Source organism: Eschrichtius robustus, chromosome 13, assembly GCF_028021215.1.
Source record: "Eschrichtius robustus isolate mEscRob2 chromosome 13, mEscRob2.pri, whole genome shotgun sequence".
In the NCBI taxonomy this organism is placed as follows: domain Eukaryota; kingdom Metazoa; phylum Chordata; class Mammalia; order Artiodactyla; family Eschrichtiidae; genus Eschrichtius; species Eschrichtius robustus.
In genome coordinates this window covers 22,531,587-22,547,828 of record NC_090836.1, presented here as the reverse complement: position 1 = coordinate 22,547,828, position 16,242 = coordinate 22,531,587, and the positions used below count along the sequence as shown (strand labels likewise).

The 16,242-nt window shown below is 35.1% G+C and overlaps 1 protein-coding gene across 2 annotated transcripts in view; it reads left to right on the top strand.

Annotated features, from left to right (window-relative positions):
- ITPR2 (inositol 1,4,5-trisphosphate receptor type 2) overlaps window positions 1-16,242 on the top strand; it is a 524,186-nt gene that overhangs the window by 359,261 nt on the left and 148,683 nt on the right. For both annotated transcript variants that reach the window (XM_068561342.1, XM_068561340.1), the window contains 4 exons: window positions 151-334; window positions 1,043-1,299; window positions 10,434-10,634; window positions 12,556-12,666. In XM_068561342.1, the coding sequence (XP_068417443.1) occupies window positions 151-334; window positions 1,043-1,299; window positions 10,434-10,634; window positions 12,556-12,666 (753 nt within the window). The remainder of the gene's footprint in view (window positions 1-150; window positions 335-1,042; window positions 1,300-10,433; window positions 10,635-12,555; window positions 12,667-16,242) is intronic.

Genomic DNA, 16,242 nt, shown 5'->3' with positions numbered 1-16,242 from the left:
AGGAGACTAGCAAAGCTGTCAGTTTATGAAATAATCATGGGCAGCACATTAAATATAGACTTTTATCCATAACGCTTATGTTTATTTCAAATGTAAAAACATTATTTTCTCCCCTTGGGTATAGATGTCTTAAAATATGTTTTCTTGCAGTATTCCTTCTACCAGCAGTTGCATGAACAAAAAAAGTCAGAAAAATTCTTCAAAGTTCTCTATGACCGAATGAAGGCTGCTCAGAAAGAGATAAGATCAACAGTGACAGTTAATACCATAGACTTAGGTAACAAAAAAAGGGATGATGACAACGAATTGATGACATCTGGCCAACGAATGAGAGGTAAAGAAATAGTTGAGTATTTGGGAGAATAGAGTGAGAGAAAAGAGGGGTAACACAGTTTTTAGGTCTCTCTTATGTTTGTCATCTCACTTGTCTTAGTCTAATTATTCCAGCTGTGACTCTGTTTATGGAACTCCATCCTTGAATTATTGTGGTCATGGGGTTGACCTTGAAACAGCTCTGTAGGGCCAAGCTCAAGCAAGGAGTTATCAGTGCAAGGCAACAAGTGACTTGAAAATGTTTGATTTCATCGTGAAATTTATGGTAAAGGACAACTGCCCAAACCTTCTGAATGTTCATGAAATTTAAACTGTAAGCACAGGAATTATAGCACTAAACTCTATGAAAGATTTTTGGTATTTGGAATAACAAAGTCATCAGTGTAGTAAATACAAATCATCTAAATATTAACATTTTTGAAATTTGCCCTATGTTCCCACCTTCTCGTATTCAAGAACTCTGACATTTTATATTTATCAGAAAGGCAGGAGCCCTTCTAAAATTGGCTAAGCGTTAAGATCTCTTTTTTAATATCCCAGTGCAAAGTTAATTTTTTAGTTGCTACCTCAGATTCTTTTTGGGAAATTCTTGCACCTCTTGTCAGGTGATTTTAAATTCAATTGTTAGAGAATTTGGGTAACTGTCTTTTTTTTTTAATTAGCAAAAGGAAGTTAATTCATAAATATAAGACTACTGCTTTATTTTCAGTAAGAGATTCATCATTACATTTAAAAGACGGAATGAAAGGGCAATTAACAGAAGCTTCTTCGGCAACATCCAAAGCATACTGTGCATACAGAAGAGAAATGGATCCAGAAATAGACATCATGTGCACAGGATCAGAAGCGGGAAACGCTGAGGAAAAGTCTGCGGAGGAAGTAACAGTGAGCCCTGCCATTGCCATCATGCAGCCGATTCTGAGATTTCTTCAGTTACTCTGTGAGAATCACAACCGGGAACTGCAGGTATTTGTTCTGTTTTGTGTGAAAGCCGAGCACACAGCCTGTGATTATAGGTAATTAAATTCAAATAAAACTAACAAGTAGTTTTGGAGAGAGTTTGGGAGAAATAATAAAAACAATAGTGCTCTTCTGAAATGGAAGAAACTTTGGTATCTAAGTGAAGAAAAATGAGAGGAAAATTCCTTTATGCATGAAAAAAAATCAGGCTCCTACGGTATCATTCTTTGCATTTTCAACTCACATCTCTTTAGCCTCAGTGGGTATCGTCTAACCTTAGGACTCTGGGATTTGTTAAGTAAGGTCACATTTGCCTCATCTGTATCTTTCATGGTTTTATAAGACTGTGGAGGCTTTCATCATTCCTAACTCAGTTCATATTTCTTGAGTTAGGATACAGAGTATCTTTGTATGTCTTCATTAGAAACAGAGTTAATATGGAAGAGGATTTTTTTTTTCTTTGCTTTTGAAGTGTAGTTGATTTACAATACTGTGTTAGTTTCAGGAGTACAGCAAAATGATTCATATATATATATTTCCTTTTTTAAATTCTTTTCCATCATAGCTTATCGTGAGATATTGAATAGTTCCCTATGCTGTACAGTAAATCCCTATTATTTATCTATTTTATACATGGTAGTGTGAATCTGTTAATCCCATACTCCTAATTTTTCCCTCCTCCTCCCCCCTTCGCCTTTGGTAACCATACATTTGTTTTCTGTCTGTGAGTCTGTTTCTGTTTTGTAAATAAGTTCATTTGTACTATTTTTTTAGATTCCACATATAAGTGGTATCTCTCTACATCCAACCATGTTGCTGCAAATGACATTGTTTCAATCTTTTTTATGGCTGAGTAATATTCCAGTGTGTGTGTGTGTGTGTGTGTGTGTGTGTGTGTGTTACATCTTCTTTATTCATGTGTCTGTTGATGGACACTTAGGTCGCTTCCATGTCTTGGCTATTGTAAATAGTGCTGCTGTGAATATAGGGGTAAGTATATCTTTTTCAATTAGAGTTTTTGTCTTTTCTGGGTATATGCCGAGGAGTGGGATTGCTGGATCATATGGTAACTCTATGTTTATTTTTTAAGGACCATCCACACTGTTTTCTATAGTGGCTGCACCAATTTACATTCCCACCAATAGTGTAGGAGGGTTCCCTTTTCTTCACACCCTCTCCAGCATTTATTATTTGTAGACTTTTTGATGATAGCCATTCTGACTGGTGTGAGGTAGTTTGGATTTGAATTTCTCTGATAATTAGCAATGTTGAGCATCTTTTCATATGCCTGTTGGCCATCTGTATGTCTTCTTTGGAGAAATGTCTCTTTAGGTCTTCTGCCCATTTTTCAATTGAGTTGTTTGCTTTTTTGATAGTGAGTTGTACGAGCTGTTTATATATTTTGGAGATTAATCTCTTGTCGGTTGCATCATTTGCAAATATTTTCTCCCAGTCTGTAGGTTGTCTTTTCGTTTTGTTGATGGTTTCCTTTGCTGTGCAAAAGTTTATAAGTTTGATTAGATCACATTTGTTTATTTTTGCTTTTATTTCTTTTACCTAGGAAGACTGACCTAAGAAAATATTGCTACAATTTATGTCAGAGAATGTTTTGCCTATGTTCTCTTCTAGGAGTTTTATGGTGTTATGTCTTATATTTAAGTCTTTAAGCCATTTTGAATTGATTTTTGTGTATGGTGTGAGGGAGTGTTCTAACTTCATTGATTTACTTGGGGAAGAGGATTTTTTACAACAGTGAAGGTTGATACCTTTGTAAGTGAATATAATCCTGGCCTTACATCTTCTTGGGTACATTTTTTGTTGTCAAATAGATGAACTTAGGGGTGCCTAGGAAATTTGGCCCATTTGTTTTGGGCCTCATTTGCACATGCTGCTTATGTCACCATAGAAGAACCACATGAATGGTGACATCATTTCTAAGAGCACAAATCCAGTATTAGAGTGGCAGCAGAGTTTGAAGCTGTGTTTTCTAGTAAGCATCTAAAGTGCAGGTGTTCTGAATTGGTAAGAGAGGGTACATTCATATTAACTGGATTGAATATCCTCGAAGGAGATGAGACCCTCAGGAATTAATGAATGGCGGAAGCCATGACTCTTGTGGACCACCCCACCACAGCTTGGAGAGGGCTGCTGCAGAGCTGTCAGCAGGCAAAGACCAGAAGCTTTATTTGCAGAGGGAAGATATTGAATATGTGCCTGTGCACTTATCCTGACCCATGTGGTCTGTCCATGTGGGAAGTGGATGTGTAGTATCTGGTCAAACATTTTACTGATAGGAATGTGGGATCAAACAATTTGGAAAATGCTACTTATAAAAGAGTTTTGTTTTAATATGAATAAGTGTTAAAATTATTCACAATAGTTAATATGTAGAAGCAGCCCCAGTGTCCATTAACAGATGAATGGATACACAAAATGGGTGTATACAAAAAATATAATATTATTCAGCCTTAACAAGGAAGGAAATTCTGACATGTGCTACAACATGTATGAACCTGGGGACATTATGCTGAGTGAAATAAGACACACAAAAAGACAAATACTGTGTGATTCCACTTGTATGAGATAGAGTAGTCAAAATAATGAAGACAGAAAGTAGAAGGACGGTTGTCAGGGGCTAGGGAGAGGGAGAATGGGGAGTTGTTAATAGGTATAGAGTTTTAGTTTTACAAAGATGAAAGGAGTTCTAGAAATGGATGATGGAGATGGTAGTTAAACATTATAAATATGTTTAATACCACTGGACTGTGTACACTTAAAAATGGTTAAGAGTAAATTTTATGTATATTTTGCCACAATAAAAAAACTGGGAAAAAATCACAAATGCAAACTAAAAGGAAAAAGAATAAATGGTAGAAATGAATTCAAATGAATTAAATAGTAAATTAAATTAGTGAAAATAAGTAATAAATCAAAATAAAATAAAAGTTTCCATCTTTGCTTACCCTTTCACCAGGTTTATTCCCCCATGAAATCACTCTTTTTTTGTTTGTTTGTTTATACAGCAGGTTCTTATTAGTCATCAATTTTATACACATCAGTGTATACATGTCAACCCCAATCGCCCAATTCATCAAAACCCCAACCCCACGCCCCCGCCGCTTTCCCCGCTTGGTGTACATACGTTTGTTCTCTACATTGTGTCTCAATCTCTGCCCTGCAAACCGGTTCATCTGTACCATTTTTCTAGATTCCACATATATGCGTTAATATACAATATTTGTTTTTCTCTTTCTGACTTACGTCACTCTGTATGACAGTCTCTAGATCCATCCATGTCTCAACAAATGACCCAATTTCGCTCCTTTTTATGGCTGAGTAATATTCCATTGTATATATGTACCACATCTTCTTCATCCATTCGTCGGTCGATGGGCATTTAGGTTGCTTCCATGACCTGGCTATTGTAAATAGTGCTGCAATGAACATTGGGGTGCATGTGTCTTTTTGGATTATGGTTTTCTCTGGGTATATGCCCAGTAGTGGGACTGCTGGGTCATATGCTAATTCTATTTTTAGTTTTTTAAGGAACCTCCATACTGTTCTCCGTAGTGGCTGTATCAATTTACATTCCCACCAACAGTGCAAGAGGGTTCCCTTTTCTCCACACCCTCTGCAGCATTTGTTGTTTGTAGATTTTCTGATGATGCCCACTCTTACTGGTGTGAGGTGATACCTCATTGTAGTTTTGATTTGCATTTCTCTAATGATTAGTGATGTTGAGCAGCTTTTCATGTGCCTGTGGTCCATCTGTATGTCTTCTTTGGAGAAATGTCTATTTAGGTCTTCTGCCCATTTTTGGATTGGGGTGTTTGTTTTTTTAATATTGAGCTGCATGAGCTGTTTATATATTGTGGAGATTAATCCTTTGTCCGTTGATTCGTTTGCAAATATTTTCTCCCATTCTGAGGGTTGTCTTTTCTTCTTGTTTATGGTTTCCTTTGCTGTGCGAAAGCTTTGAAGTCTCATTAGGTCCCATTTGTTTATTTTTGTTTTTATTTCCATTACTCTAGGAGGTGGATCAAAAAAGATCTTGCTGTGATTTATGTCAAAGTGTGTTCTCCTATGTCTTCCTCTAAGAGTTTTATAGTGCCCGGTCTTACATTTAGGTCTATAATCCATTTTGAGTTTATTTTTGTGTATGGTGTTAGGGAGTGTTCTAATTTCATTCTTTTACATGTAGCTGTCCAGTTTTCCCAGCACCACTTATTGAAGAGACGGTCTTTTCTCCATTGTATATCCTTGCCTCCTGTGTCATAGATTAGTTGACCATAGGTGCGTGGGTTAATCTCTGGGCTTTCTATCTTGTTCCATTGATCTAGGTTTCTGTTTTTGTGCCAGTACCATATTGTCTTGATTACTGTAGCTTTATACTATAGTCTAAAGTCAGGGAGTCTGATTCCTCCAGCTCCGTTTTTTCCCTCAAGACTGCTTTGGCTATTCGGGGTCTTTTGTGTCTCCATACAAATTTTAAGATTTTTTGTTCTAGTTCCGTAAAAAATGCCATTGGTAATTTGTTAGGGATTGCATTGAATCTGTAGATTGCTTTCGGTAGTATAGTCATTTTCACAATATTGATACTTCCAATCCAAGAACATGGTATATCTCTCCATCTGTTGGTATCATCTTTAATTTCTTTCATCAGTGTCTTATAGTTTTCTGCATACAGGTCTTTTGTCTCCCTAGGTAGGTTTAGTCCTAGGTATTTTATTCTTTTTGTTGCAATGGTAAATGGGAGTGTTTCCATAATTTCTCTTTCAGATTTTTCATCATTAGTGTATAGGAATGCAAGAGATTTCTGTGCATGAAGTTTGTATCCTGCAACTTTACCAAATTCATTGATTACCTCTAGTAGTTTTCTGGTGGCATCTTTAGGATTCTCTATGTATAGTATCATGTCATCTGCAAACAGTGACAGTTTTACTTCTTCTTTTCAGATTTGGATTCCTTTTATTTCTTTTTCTTCTTTGATTGATGTGGCTAGGACTTCCAAAACTATGTTGAATAATAGTACTGAGAGTGGACATCCTTGTCTCGTTCCTGATCTTAGAGGAAATGCTTTCAGTTTTTCACCATTGAGAATGATGTTTGCTGTGAGATTGTCGTATATGGCCTTTATTATGTTGAGGTAGGTTCCCTCTATGCCCACTTTCTGGAGAGTTTTTATCATAAACGGGTGTTGAATTTTGTCAAAAGCTTTTTCTGCATCTATTGAGATGATCATATGGTTTTTATTCTTCAATTTGTTAATATGGTGTATCACATTGATTGATTTGCGTATATTGAAGAATCCTTGCATCCTTGGGATAAATCCCACTCGGTCATGGTGTATGATCCTTTTCATGTGTTGTTGGATTCTGTTTGCTAGTATTTTGTTGAGGATTTTTGCATCTATATTCATCAGTGATATTGGTCTGTAATTTTCCTTTTTTGTAGTATCTTTGTCTGGTTTTGGTATCAGGGTGATGGTGGCCTCATAGAATGAGTTTGGGAGTGTTCCTTCCAATGCAATTTTTTGGAAGAGTTTGAGAAGGATGGGTGTTAGCTCTTCTCTAAATGTTTGACAGAATTCACCTGTGAAGCCATCTGGTCCTGGACTTTTGTTTGTTGGAAGATTTTAATCACAGTTTCAATTTCATTACTTGTGATTGCTCTGTTCATATTTTCTATTTCTTTGTGGTTCAGTCTTGGAAGGTTATACCTTTCTAAGAATTTGTCCATTTCTTCCAGTTTATCCATTTTATTGGCATAGAGCTCCTTGTAGTGGTCTCTTAGGATGCTTTATATTTCTGCGGTGTCTGTTGTAACGTCTCCTTTTTCATTTCTAATTTTATTGATTTGAGTCCTCTCCCTCTTTTTCTCGATGAGCCTGGCTAATGGTTTATCAACTTTGTTTATCTTCTCAAAGAACCAGCTTTTAGTTTTATTGATCTTTGCTATTGTTTTCTTTGTTTCTCTTTTATTTATTTCTGCTCTGATCTTTATGATTTCTTTCCTTCTGCTAACTTTGGGTTTTGTTTGTTCTTCTTTTTCTAGTTCTTTTAGGTGTAAGGTTAGATTGTTTATTTGAGATTTTTCTTGTTTCTTGAGGTAGGCTTGTATAGCTATAAACTTCCCTCTTAGAACTGCTTTTGCTGCATCCCATAGGTTTTGGATCGTCATGTTTTCATTGTCATTTGTCTCTAGGTATTTTTTGATTTCCTCTTTGATTTCTTCAGTGATCTCTTGGTTATTTAGTAACGTATTGTTTAGCCTCCATGTGTTTGTGTGTTTTACTTTTTTTTCCCTGTAATTGATTTCTAATCTCATAGCGTTGTGGTCAGAAAAGATGCTTGATATGATTTCAATTTTCTTAAATTTACTGAGGCTTGATGTGTGAACCAAGATGTGATCTATCCTGGAGAAAGTTCCGTGCGCACTTGAGAAGCAAGTGTAATTTGCTGTTTTTGGATGGAATGTCCTATAAATATAAATTAAATGTATCTGGCCTATTGTGTCATTTAAAGCTTCTGTTTCCTTATTTATTTTCATTTTGGATGATCTGTCCATTGGTGTAAGTGAGGTGTTATAGTCCCCCACTATTATTTTGTTACTGTCGATTTCCTCTTTTATAGCTGTTAGCAGTTGCCTTATGTATTGAGGTGCTCCTATGTTGGCTGCAGATATATTTATAATTGTTATATCTTCCTCTCGGATTGAACCCCTGATCATTATGTAGTGTCCTTCCTTGTCTCTTGTAACATTCTTTATTTTAAAGTCAGTTTTATCTGATGTGAGTATTGCTACTCCGGCTTTCTTTTGATTTCCATTTTCATGGAATATTTTTTTCCATCCCCTCACTTTCAGTCTGAATGTTTCCCTAGGTCTAAAGTGGGTCTCTTGTAGACAGCATATATATGGGTCTTGTTTTTGTATCCATTCAGCAAGCCTGTGTCTTTTGGTTGGAGTATTTAATCCCTTCACATTTAGGGTTATTATCAATATGTATGTTCCTATTACCATTTTCTTAATTGTTTTGTGTTTGTTTTTGTAGGTCCTTTTCTTCTCTGTGTTTCCCACTTAGAGAAGTTCCTTTAGCATTTGTTGTAGAGCTGGTTTGGTGGTGCTGAATTCTCTTAGCTTTTGCTTGTCTGTAAAGCTTTTGATTTCTCCATCAAATCTGAATGAGATCCTTGCCGGGTAGAATAGTCTTGGTTGTAGGTTCTTCCCTTTCATCACTTTAGTATATCATGCCACTCCCTTCTGGCTTGTAGAGTTTCTGCTGAGAAATCAGCTGTTAACCTTATGGGAGTTCCCTTGTATGTTATTTGTCATTTTTCCCTTGTTGCTTTCAATAATTTTTCTTTGTCTTTAATTTTTGCCAGTTTGATTACCATGTGTCTCGGCATGGTTCTCCTTGGGTTTATGCTGCCTGGGACTCTCTGCGCTTCCCGGACTTGGGTGGCTATTTCATTTCCGATATTAGGGAAGTTTTCGACTATGAACTCTTCAAATATTTTCTCTGGTCCTTTCTCTCTCTCTTCTCCCCCTGGACCCCTATAATGCGAATGTTGTTGCGCTTAATATTGTCCCAGAGGTCTCTTAGGCTGTCTTCATTTCTTTTCATTCTTTTTTCTTTATTCTGTTACCACAGCAGTGAATTCCACTATTCTGTCTTCCAGGTCACTTATCTGTTCTTCTGCCTCAGTTATTCTGCTATTGATTCCTTCTAGTGTAGTTGTCATGTCAGTTATTGTATTGTTCATCTCTGTTTGTTTGTTCTTTAATTCTTCTGGGTCTTTGTTAAACATTTCTTGCATCTTCTCTATCTTTGCCTCTATTCTTTCTCTGACGTCCTGGATCATCTTCACTATCATTATTCTGAATTCTTTTTCTGGAAGGTTGCCTATCTCCACTTCATTTAGTTGTTTTTCTGGGGTTTTATCTTGTTCCTTCATCTGGTACATAGCCCTCTGATTTTTCATCTTGTCTCCGTTTCTGTGAATGTGGTTTTTGTTCCACAGGCTGCAGGATTTTAGTTCTTGCTTCTGCTGTCTGCCCTCTGCAGAAGTTAGTTCTTTAAAGAAGATCGATAAGATTCTTATTCCCTCAGCAATATGTATGGAAACTCCTCTCTGCTGTCATATAGTTTGCTGTAACCTCTCACCTCTAGCAGGAACACTGAGACCGTAGGGATGCTTATCCATGGCATTGACTCGACAGAATGCATAATCTCTCTATAGACTTGGTTCTAGCGAGGGTCCACTGCCGGCTGCCGATTCAGTTCCTGTGGGGCCCCGGCTGCTCCAGCTACTGGACCGCGTCTGTCAGCAAGCGGGCAAGGTCTCAAAATCACTCTTAACAGGTTGTGTTTCCTTCCAGAAATTTTTATGCACATATAAGCATACTGATCTGTACATGTAAACCTTTTAAAAAATACACACACAATATAATGCTCTTCCACTTACTTTTATCATTTAGTAATATATCTTATTACTAAATTACTTATTACTAGTTTATGTTTATATCAGTACATATTAAAGTACCTCATTCTTATAGCTTCAAAATATTCCAGTGTTTGGATGTACATTTATTTATTAAATCAGTCACAATGTGATGGGTATGGTGTGGTTTCCAGTTTGGGCTGTTATAAGCAGTATGCCATGAACCTCTTTGCAGTTGTATGTTACCTGAAAATATTGATAGGTGCTTCCAAGTTGCCCTCCATAATAGTTGTATCATTTGCTGTTTGAAGCTATGCTGTTTATAAGGGATCATTTAGTTGAATATTTGATTTCTTCTTTCCCTAATGAATTTCTTTCCAGTTTCTTTTTCCTTCTCCTTTTCCTACTACCTATTGTTTTTGCCCTTTGTATACAGTTTTAACACAATGACATTGAGAAATATTTGTTATGAACCATACTGATAAATATAGATGCTTGGGAAAAAAATGCATCTTTTATTTCTTAAACCCAGGAGAAATTTAATAAATGCAAATGCTTCCATATAAAGAGCAATTCCATCGCACATTGCCACGGGGATCCTCTCGAGTTAGAAAAACACTCATAGGGAGAGAACTGAAAACAATTAGCATAGTGATTTTTTTTTTTTAATGCTTCAGGTATGCTTTCTTTTGCCTTTAGAATTTCTTGAGGAATCAAAACAACAAAACAAATTACAACCTTGTCTGTGAGACCCTTCAGTTTTTGGACTGCATTTGTGGAAGTACGACGGGTGGCCTGGGCCTCTTGGGTCTCTACATCAATGAGAAGAATGTAGTGCTGGTCAACCAGACTCTGGAGAGCTTGACTGAGTATTGCCAGGGCCCATGCCATGAAAATCAGGTAACTCTGAAAGCAGTCCTTCACACACAAGTATTCTGACCAGTCAACAAAAGGATCAGATTGGTGAAGGAGCCAAGCTTTGTGTGCATGTAAAAGATCTTTCTTCTTGCTTTGCCAGACATTTTTACTTTCCTAACAAAACATACAAAGACTGAATTATGGACTAACAAATACTATGCCATATTTTAATTTAATTTCACCGTAAAAGGAAATTCCCATGAAAATATTCCAGATAAAAATCAGAGTTATCAAAAAGAGTAAAATACGTTTTTTCATCATTGATCAGTTTTCATCTTTAGTCAATCTTTTCAGGATTTGTGGCATCAACTCCCATTGGTTTCTTCTTCTCCACTGCAGTGCTTAATATAGAAAAGTGAAAAAAGTAATTTGCTTTTCTATTGCAAATTATATGATGTATATGTACAAAAATGCACACACACATACATGTAAATACATAGGTATGTAGAACAAAAACACAATTATTGACATAAATAATTTGTTAGGGGCATACTTTTTCCCCCCCGTAATATGCATGTGACATGGTGAAAGAGTTTGTGGATTTTGCTCTGTATTATATTTCCCTCTCCTAGGGCAACGATACAAGAAAACCTAACTGTTGATTTAAAGTTAAGGAAATATATGCAAATTCAAAGATTTGGTTTTGTTGTTGGTTAAAATCATGTATATCTGTAACAGAAAACAGGTATTCTCCACTCTTGGTTTTTTACTAAATCAGGTAAGCTCTAAAAGTAGAAATTAATAATAAAATAGCATGAATCCCGTATACTCTAGAAATATACTTACTATGAACCCCGTGCTCTGGAAGTGTGTGGAAAGAAAGAAAGTGGCTAGCAAATTCTGGAAACGATCTGCAAATTGATTCCCTCTAAGTTCAGCAAACATTTTAACAATCAGAAGAACCTCAGGAGATGTAGAAGATGGATGGAAAACACCTCTCTTGGGTGTCAGGGGAGTAAAAATTTCCTTGTATAAAGGGAGAAATGAAGCCCATTCTGAAAAATAACAGTCCTTTCAGAGTCACCTTGATTTTACTCTTTCTCATTTATCTTACATGGGTTTCAATTTTTCAGACACCTTGACAGTGGGTGCTGCGTGGTAAGATGTTCCACAAACTCCAACCCACAAGTTCCTGATTTTCAAGTCCTATAAAATGAATTAAATTCGGAGTCCTAGCACAGTAGACCCTAACCTTCAAAATACTGACATTTATCTCTCAGGATATTTTATAAGCTTTTCTCAAGTCAGATTCCTCTGTGAATCACTTAAGTTTAAGGAATCTGCTGACCTTTTCCCTCAACCACCATAATTGACAAGATGTCTCCAAAACATCAGGAGGTGCCTGTATTCCCTGTCTGCTGCCACCCAGAATGATCAACAGCATCACTTGTTACTCATTTAGCATTAAGTAGCAGATAAATGAAGTTGCTACATCATTTTCAATAAAGTTTACTTACAAACCTTGGGCATAAGGGGTGCATTCCTTTTATAAATAGGAATATTATCTTAGCCTGGATAGATCAGATCTTAAAATTCTAAATTTAAGGAATTCCTCTAATGAAGGGCATATTAAAATATATTGACTGAGTGTTTTACTTAACCATTGTTTTTTGAAATTCTATTAAAATGGTTCATTGAAAAGATACCTGTTTCATACAATGTCTATCTCTGTGTTCTTCATACAAAGCCATTTAACTAATACTAATCAACTAATAGTCAGACTCTATGCAAAAGAATAAGTTAAAGCTAAACCTTTGACTTATCTTAGACTTAATCTCAAAGTTAAATTTTAATTATATTTTAAAAGTCGAAAAGCTAAGGTGATTCTGTAATTTTATGTCATGGCTTCTAGTGCTCTTATGTCGTAAATAGAGTGTTATTTTATAAACATTTTGTCTCCTAGACATGTATTGCTACTCATGAATCTAATGGGATTGATATCATCATTGCTTTGATTCTAAATGACATAAACCCTCTTGGTAAATATCGAATGGACCTGGTGCTCCAACTAAAGGTAGAGTAAATCCACTATTCGGCGGGGGAGAAGTGACATTCTCTATATAAAACTCCCTTTCAGAGTTCGCTCTAAATCTTCAAGTAGGTCTTGTAAAAAGCAAGGTATTATCGTATTTTCAACTAATGAATTGGCAGAAAGGGACAGTAAAAGCACAATGAGCACTAAATTCCTGATAAAGTGTCAAATAAGATTTGAGGTAATGTTAGTTGGAGGGTACTTTACTGGAAGATTTTTTAGGCAGCCACTTTGTTTTGTTGCTTTTCTTCTGCTTTTATTTTCTATTTTTCATTATATAGAGGAGCAAAAGGTTCTGAACATTCACTATCCCATATATTTTTAATTCATCTTGACTACAGAATTCTATCTAGCAAGTCACGATTAATGAGACTATGTCAGAGGAGGGCTGCATTTTAGTTTTATGTCTCTCTACTTTCTAAAAGTTGTTTTTTTTAATTATATATTAGAATCTTATTTTTTTCCCCAAATAATCTAAGCCATTTTCACACTCCCTTTGAGGAGGTGCTTCAGCTTAAACCATGCGCATACTTCCCAGCAGTTCCATTTATCAGAGGTCAGGGGCACAATGGCAGTTTGAAAAAAATTTCTTCAACTTTTAGTTCAAGTAGAAACAGATAAATGAATATACACAAGAAACTATATAATCCCAAATATAAAGGCATGCTATTCAATTGAGATGAATTATTAAAGACCACATATGTTTAGTGTTAAACAGGTTTAAAAATCATTGGTTAAATAAAATTTTTCTGTAAAGACAGGTCGGTCCAATATCATAGAGAGAATAAAGTTTAACTTTTTAATGGGTAAATTTATGGCCAAGAAGAATAGAAATGATATTTCTATAATTATGTTTCTAAATATAGATTTAGATATATAATGGAATATATATTATATATATATATCCTACTTACGTGGAGATTGTTCTAATGGCTCTTAATAAGCAAACAAAGAGATGAGTTCACTATTTTCATTTGCAATATCTATGATCTTTGGGTATTTATCTTCATAGATTAGAAAGAAGGTGATCCTTACGTAGATTGAACGTGTGTCCTTTTCCTAATTAGCTTCATGCTTCACTTAGTAAAAACAGCCTAAGCCTGTATAACAGACAGCTTAATTTGAATTACTAGAAAAAAATTATTATATCTTAAATTCATTTTTAACCATAATTCATAAAGAAACAGGCTTTTTAAATCCTTTATTTACCTAGAGACTATACCTTTAAATCTATCTTTTTTTTTTTTTTTTGGCCGTGCCAGAGGCATGTGGGATCTTAGTTCCCCAACTACTAGGATTGAACCTGGGCCCTCGGCAGTGAAAGTGCAGTGTCTAACCACTGGTCCTCCAGGGAAGTCCCTAAGTCTCACTCTTAATTGACATAACTTAATGGGGGAAAATCCTGAAGGATTTGTCAAACAAAGTATAGGCATACAGATTATTTACAAATCCAGACCTATGTAAAAAAACCTAAATTAAATGATGGGGTATGACTTAACAGTACAAAGATACTCTTGGCTATTCAAATGGAAATCCTTTTTGAAAAAGGGTCATTTAAAATTTCATTTATGTTTCTAGGCATAATTTATATATACCTTTTCACAATATGACAGTTGGATAGATCAAGGTATGTATAAAATACAAAATGAATGAATTTGACTTGAAATATTCATAGTTTTCTACTTAAAGAAAGAGGTGAGTGTACATTTCTAAACAATCCATGAGGCTTTGTACATAATGGCCAATATGAGAACGTTTGTAAGACAGAATGATATAGTATATTGGAAAATTTTAGAAGGTATAGGTAGTATCCTTTTAATTATAAATTCTCCAGAACATTATAGAGATTCCATATTAAAAATGTTAAGGTTTTATTTTATACCATTCACCCTTAAATTTAATTACTTAACCAGTTATAATTTTAAGTATATTTAACTTTACTAATTTACTATACCATTTTATGAATTTTCTCATACATATATCTTGTCCCTTTTAATTTATATTTCATAACTGATCTGGGACTATGAAGTGCTGAATTTATAAATAGGTAGGTTTTTTTGTTACTATGGTTGGTTTTTTGTTTGTTTTTTTTCTTCTAAGGACTCCAGCTTCCTTTGGAAGAAAATCCTCTATTAACACACATGAATTTGATTTCTTAGCATATATAGGCTCTTGTACTTTCAAATTGATTCAAATTTTAGTAAGTCATTTACAAGATTTCTATTCCTGCAACATAGTATGAAAAAGATTGGTCAGAAAAAATACCGTATTGCCAATAGCATTCTGAAATTGGATGTGTTTTTAAGCTATTATGTATTGGGCCTGCTGAGTGAGGTTCATTAGAGAGTACTGTTAGCGTTGCCAGGATTTTAGTTTTCAATTCTATGGGGTCAATTAATATTGCTCTAAGGATCTAAGCTCTCCACTAACACTGGAGCCTTATTTTTTTAGGTATGTTGTTTATATGGGATGCTAGGTTATAAAAAAGGAATTTTAGGATTAGTGCAAATCTGTAAAAATGGAAAATGGAACAGAAAAAATAATGCTACCTTTCCCACAAAATCCTAACATCTTTTTAGGATGGGTTAGTGACGTTGGTATCATCATCACCATCACATCATTATCATCATCGTTACTAATATTAGCCATTTAATCAATAGGCTGTATTTCTGAAAGAAAAATAGTTGGGTAGAATTTGGTATTAAAAATATCCAGTGTAATTAATTTGCACAACTTTAACAAAATTTGTATTGTGAATGCCTACATCACCAAACAACTGATTCAATTTAAGTTTTCATCCCATAAGATGTTAATTTTGAGTCACTAAGAAGCATCTTAGAGCCATTTGGCTCTGCGTGTGTGGAGGTTGAGATTTTTATCTAAGTGAATATTACAAAAACACTATAGAAATATCTCCCAGGTCGTTTTTATCATCTTGCAGTTTGCCACAATTCTAGGGCAGTGCTATTGAAAACACAGTATAAAGAAACATCATTCCAGGGACTTCCCTGGCGGTCCAGTGGTTAAGACTTCACCTTCCAGTGTACAGGGTGCGGGTTTGATCCCTGGTTGGGGAGCTCAGATCCCACATGCCTTGCAGCCAAAAAACCAAAACTTAAAACAGAAGCAATATTGTAGCAAATTCAATAAAGACTTAAAAAAAAAGAAACATCATTCCAAATGTTGAGGATATTGTACTTTGTGTTGCAAGACGGTGTGTAACTATGTTGTACCCATTTTGGATAATAAATTGGCTGTATCAGAAAGATTTTTGATTTATATAGGTAAGCATGTGTGAGACAATATATTTATAAACCAAATTAGAAAACGCCAAAGATAACATAAGCTGTTTTTATTCTCTATTAAACAGAAATAGAAAATATTATTCTTTTACAACCCAGATGGTAAAAATGTTGCATATATACTACCATGTAGGGAGACTAATAAACTGTTATCAATAAATATTTTGTTTCAAACTCATGAATTTAGAATTTTATAGATTAATTTTCACTAATTATTGCTCAAATTTATTTAAAATTTTGATTTGCTAGTATGTGT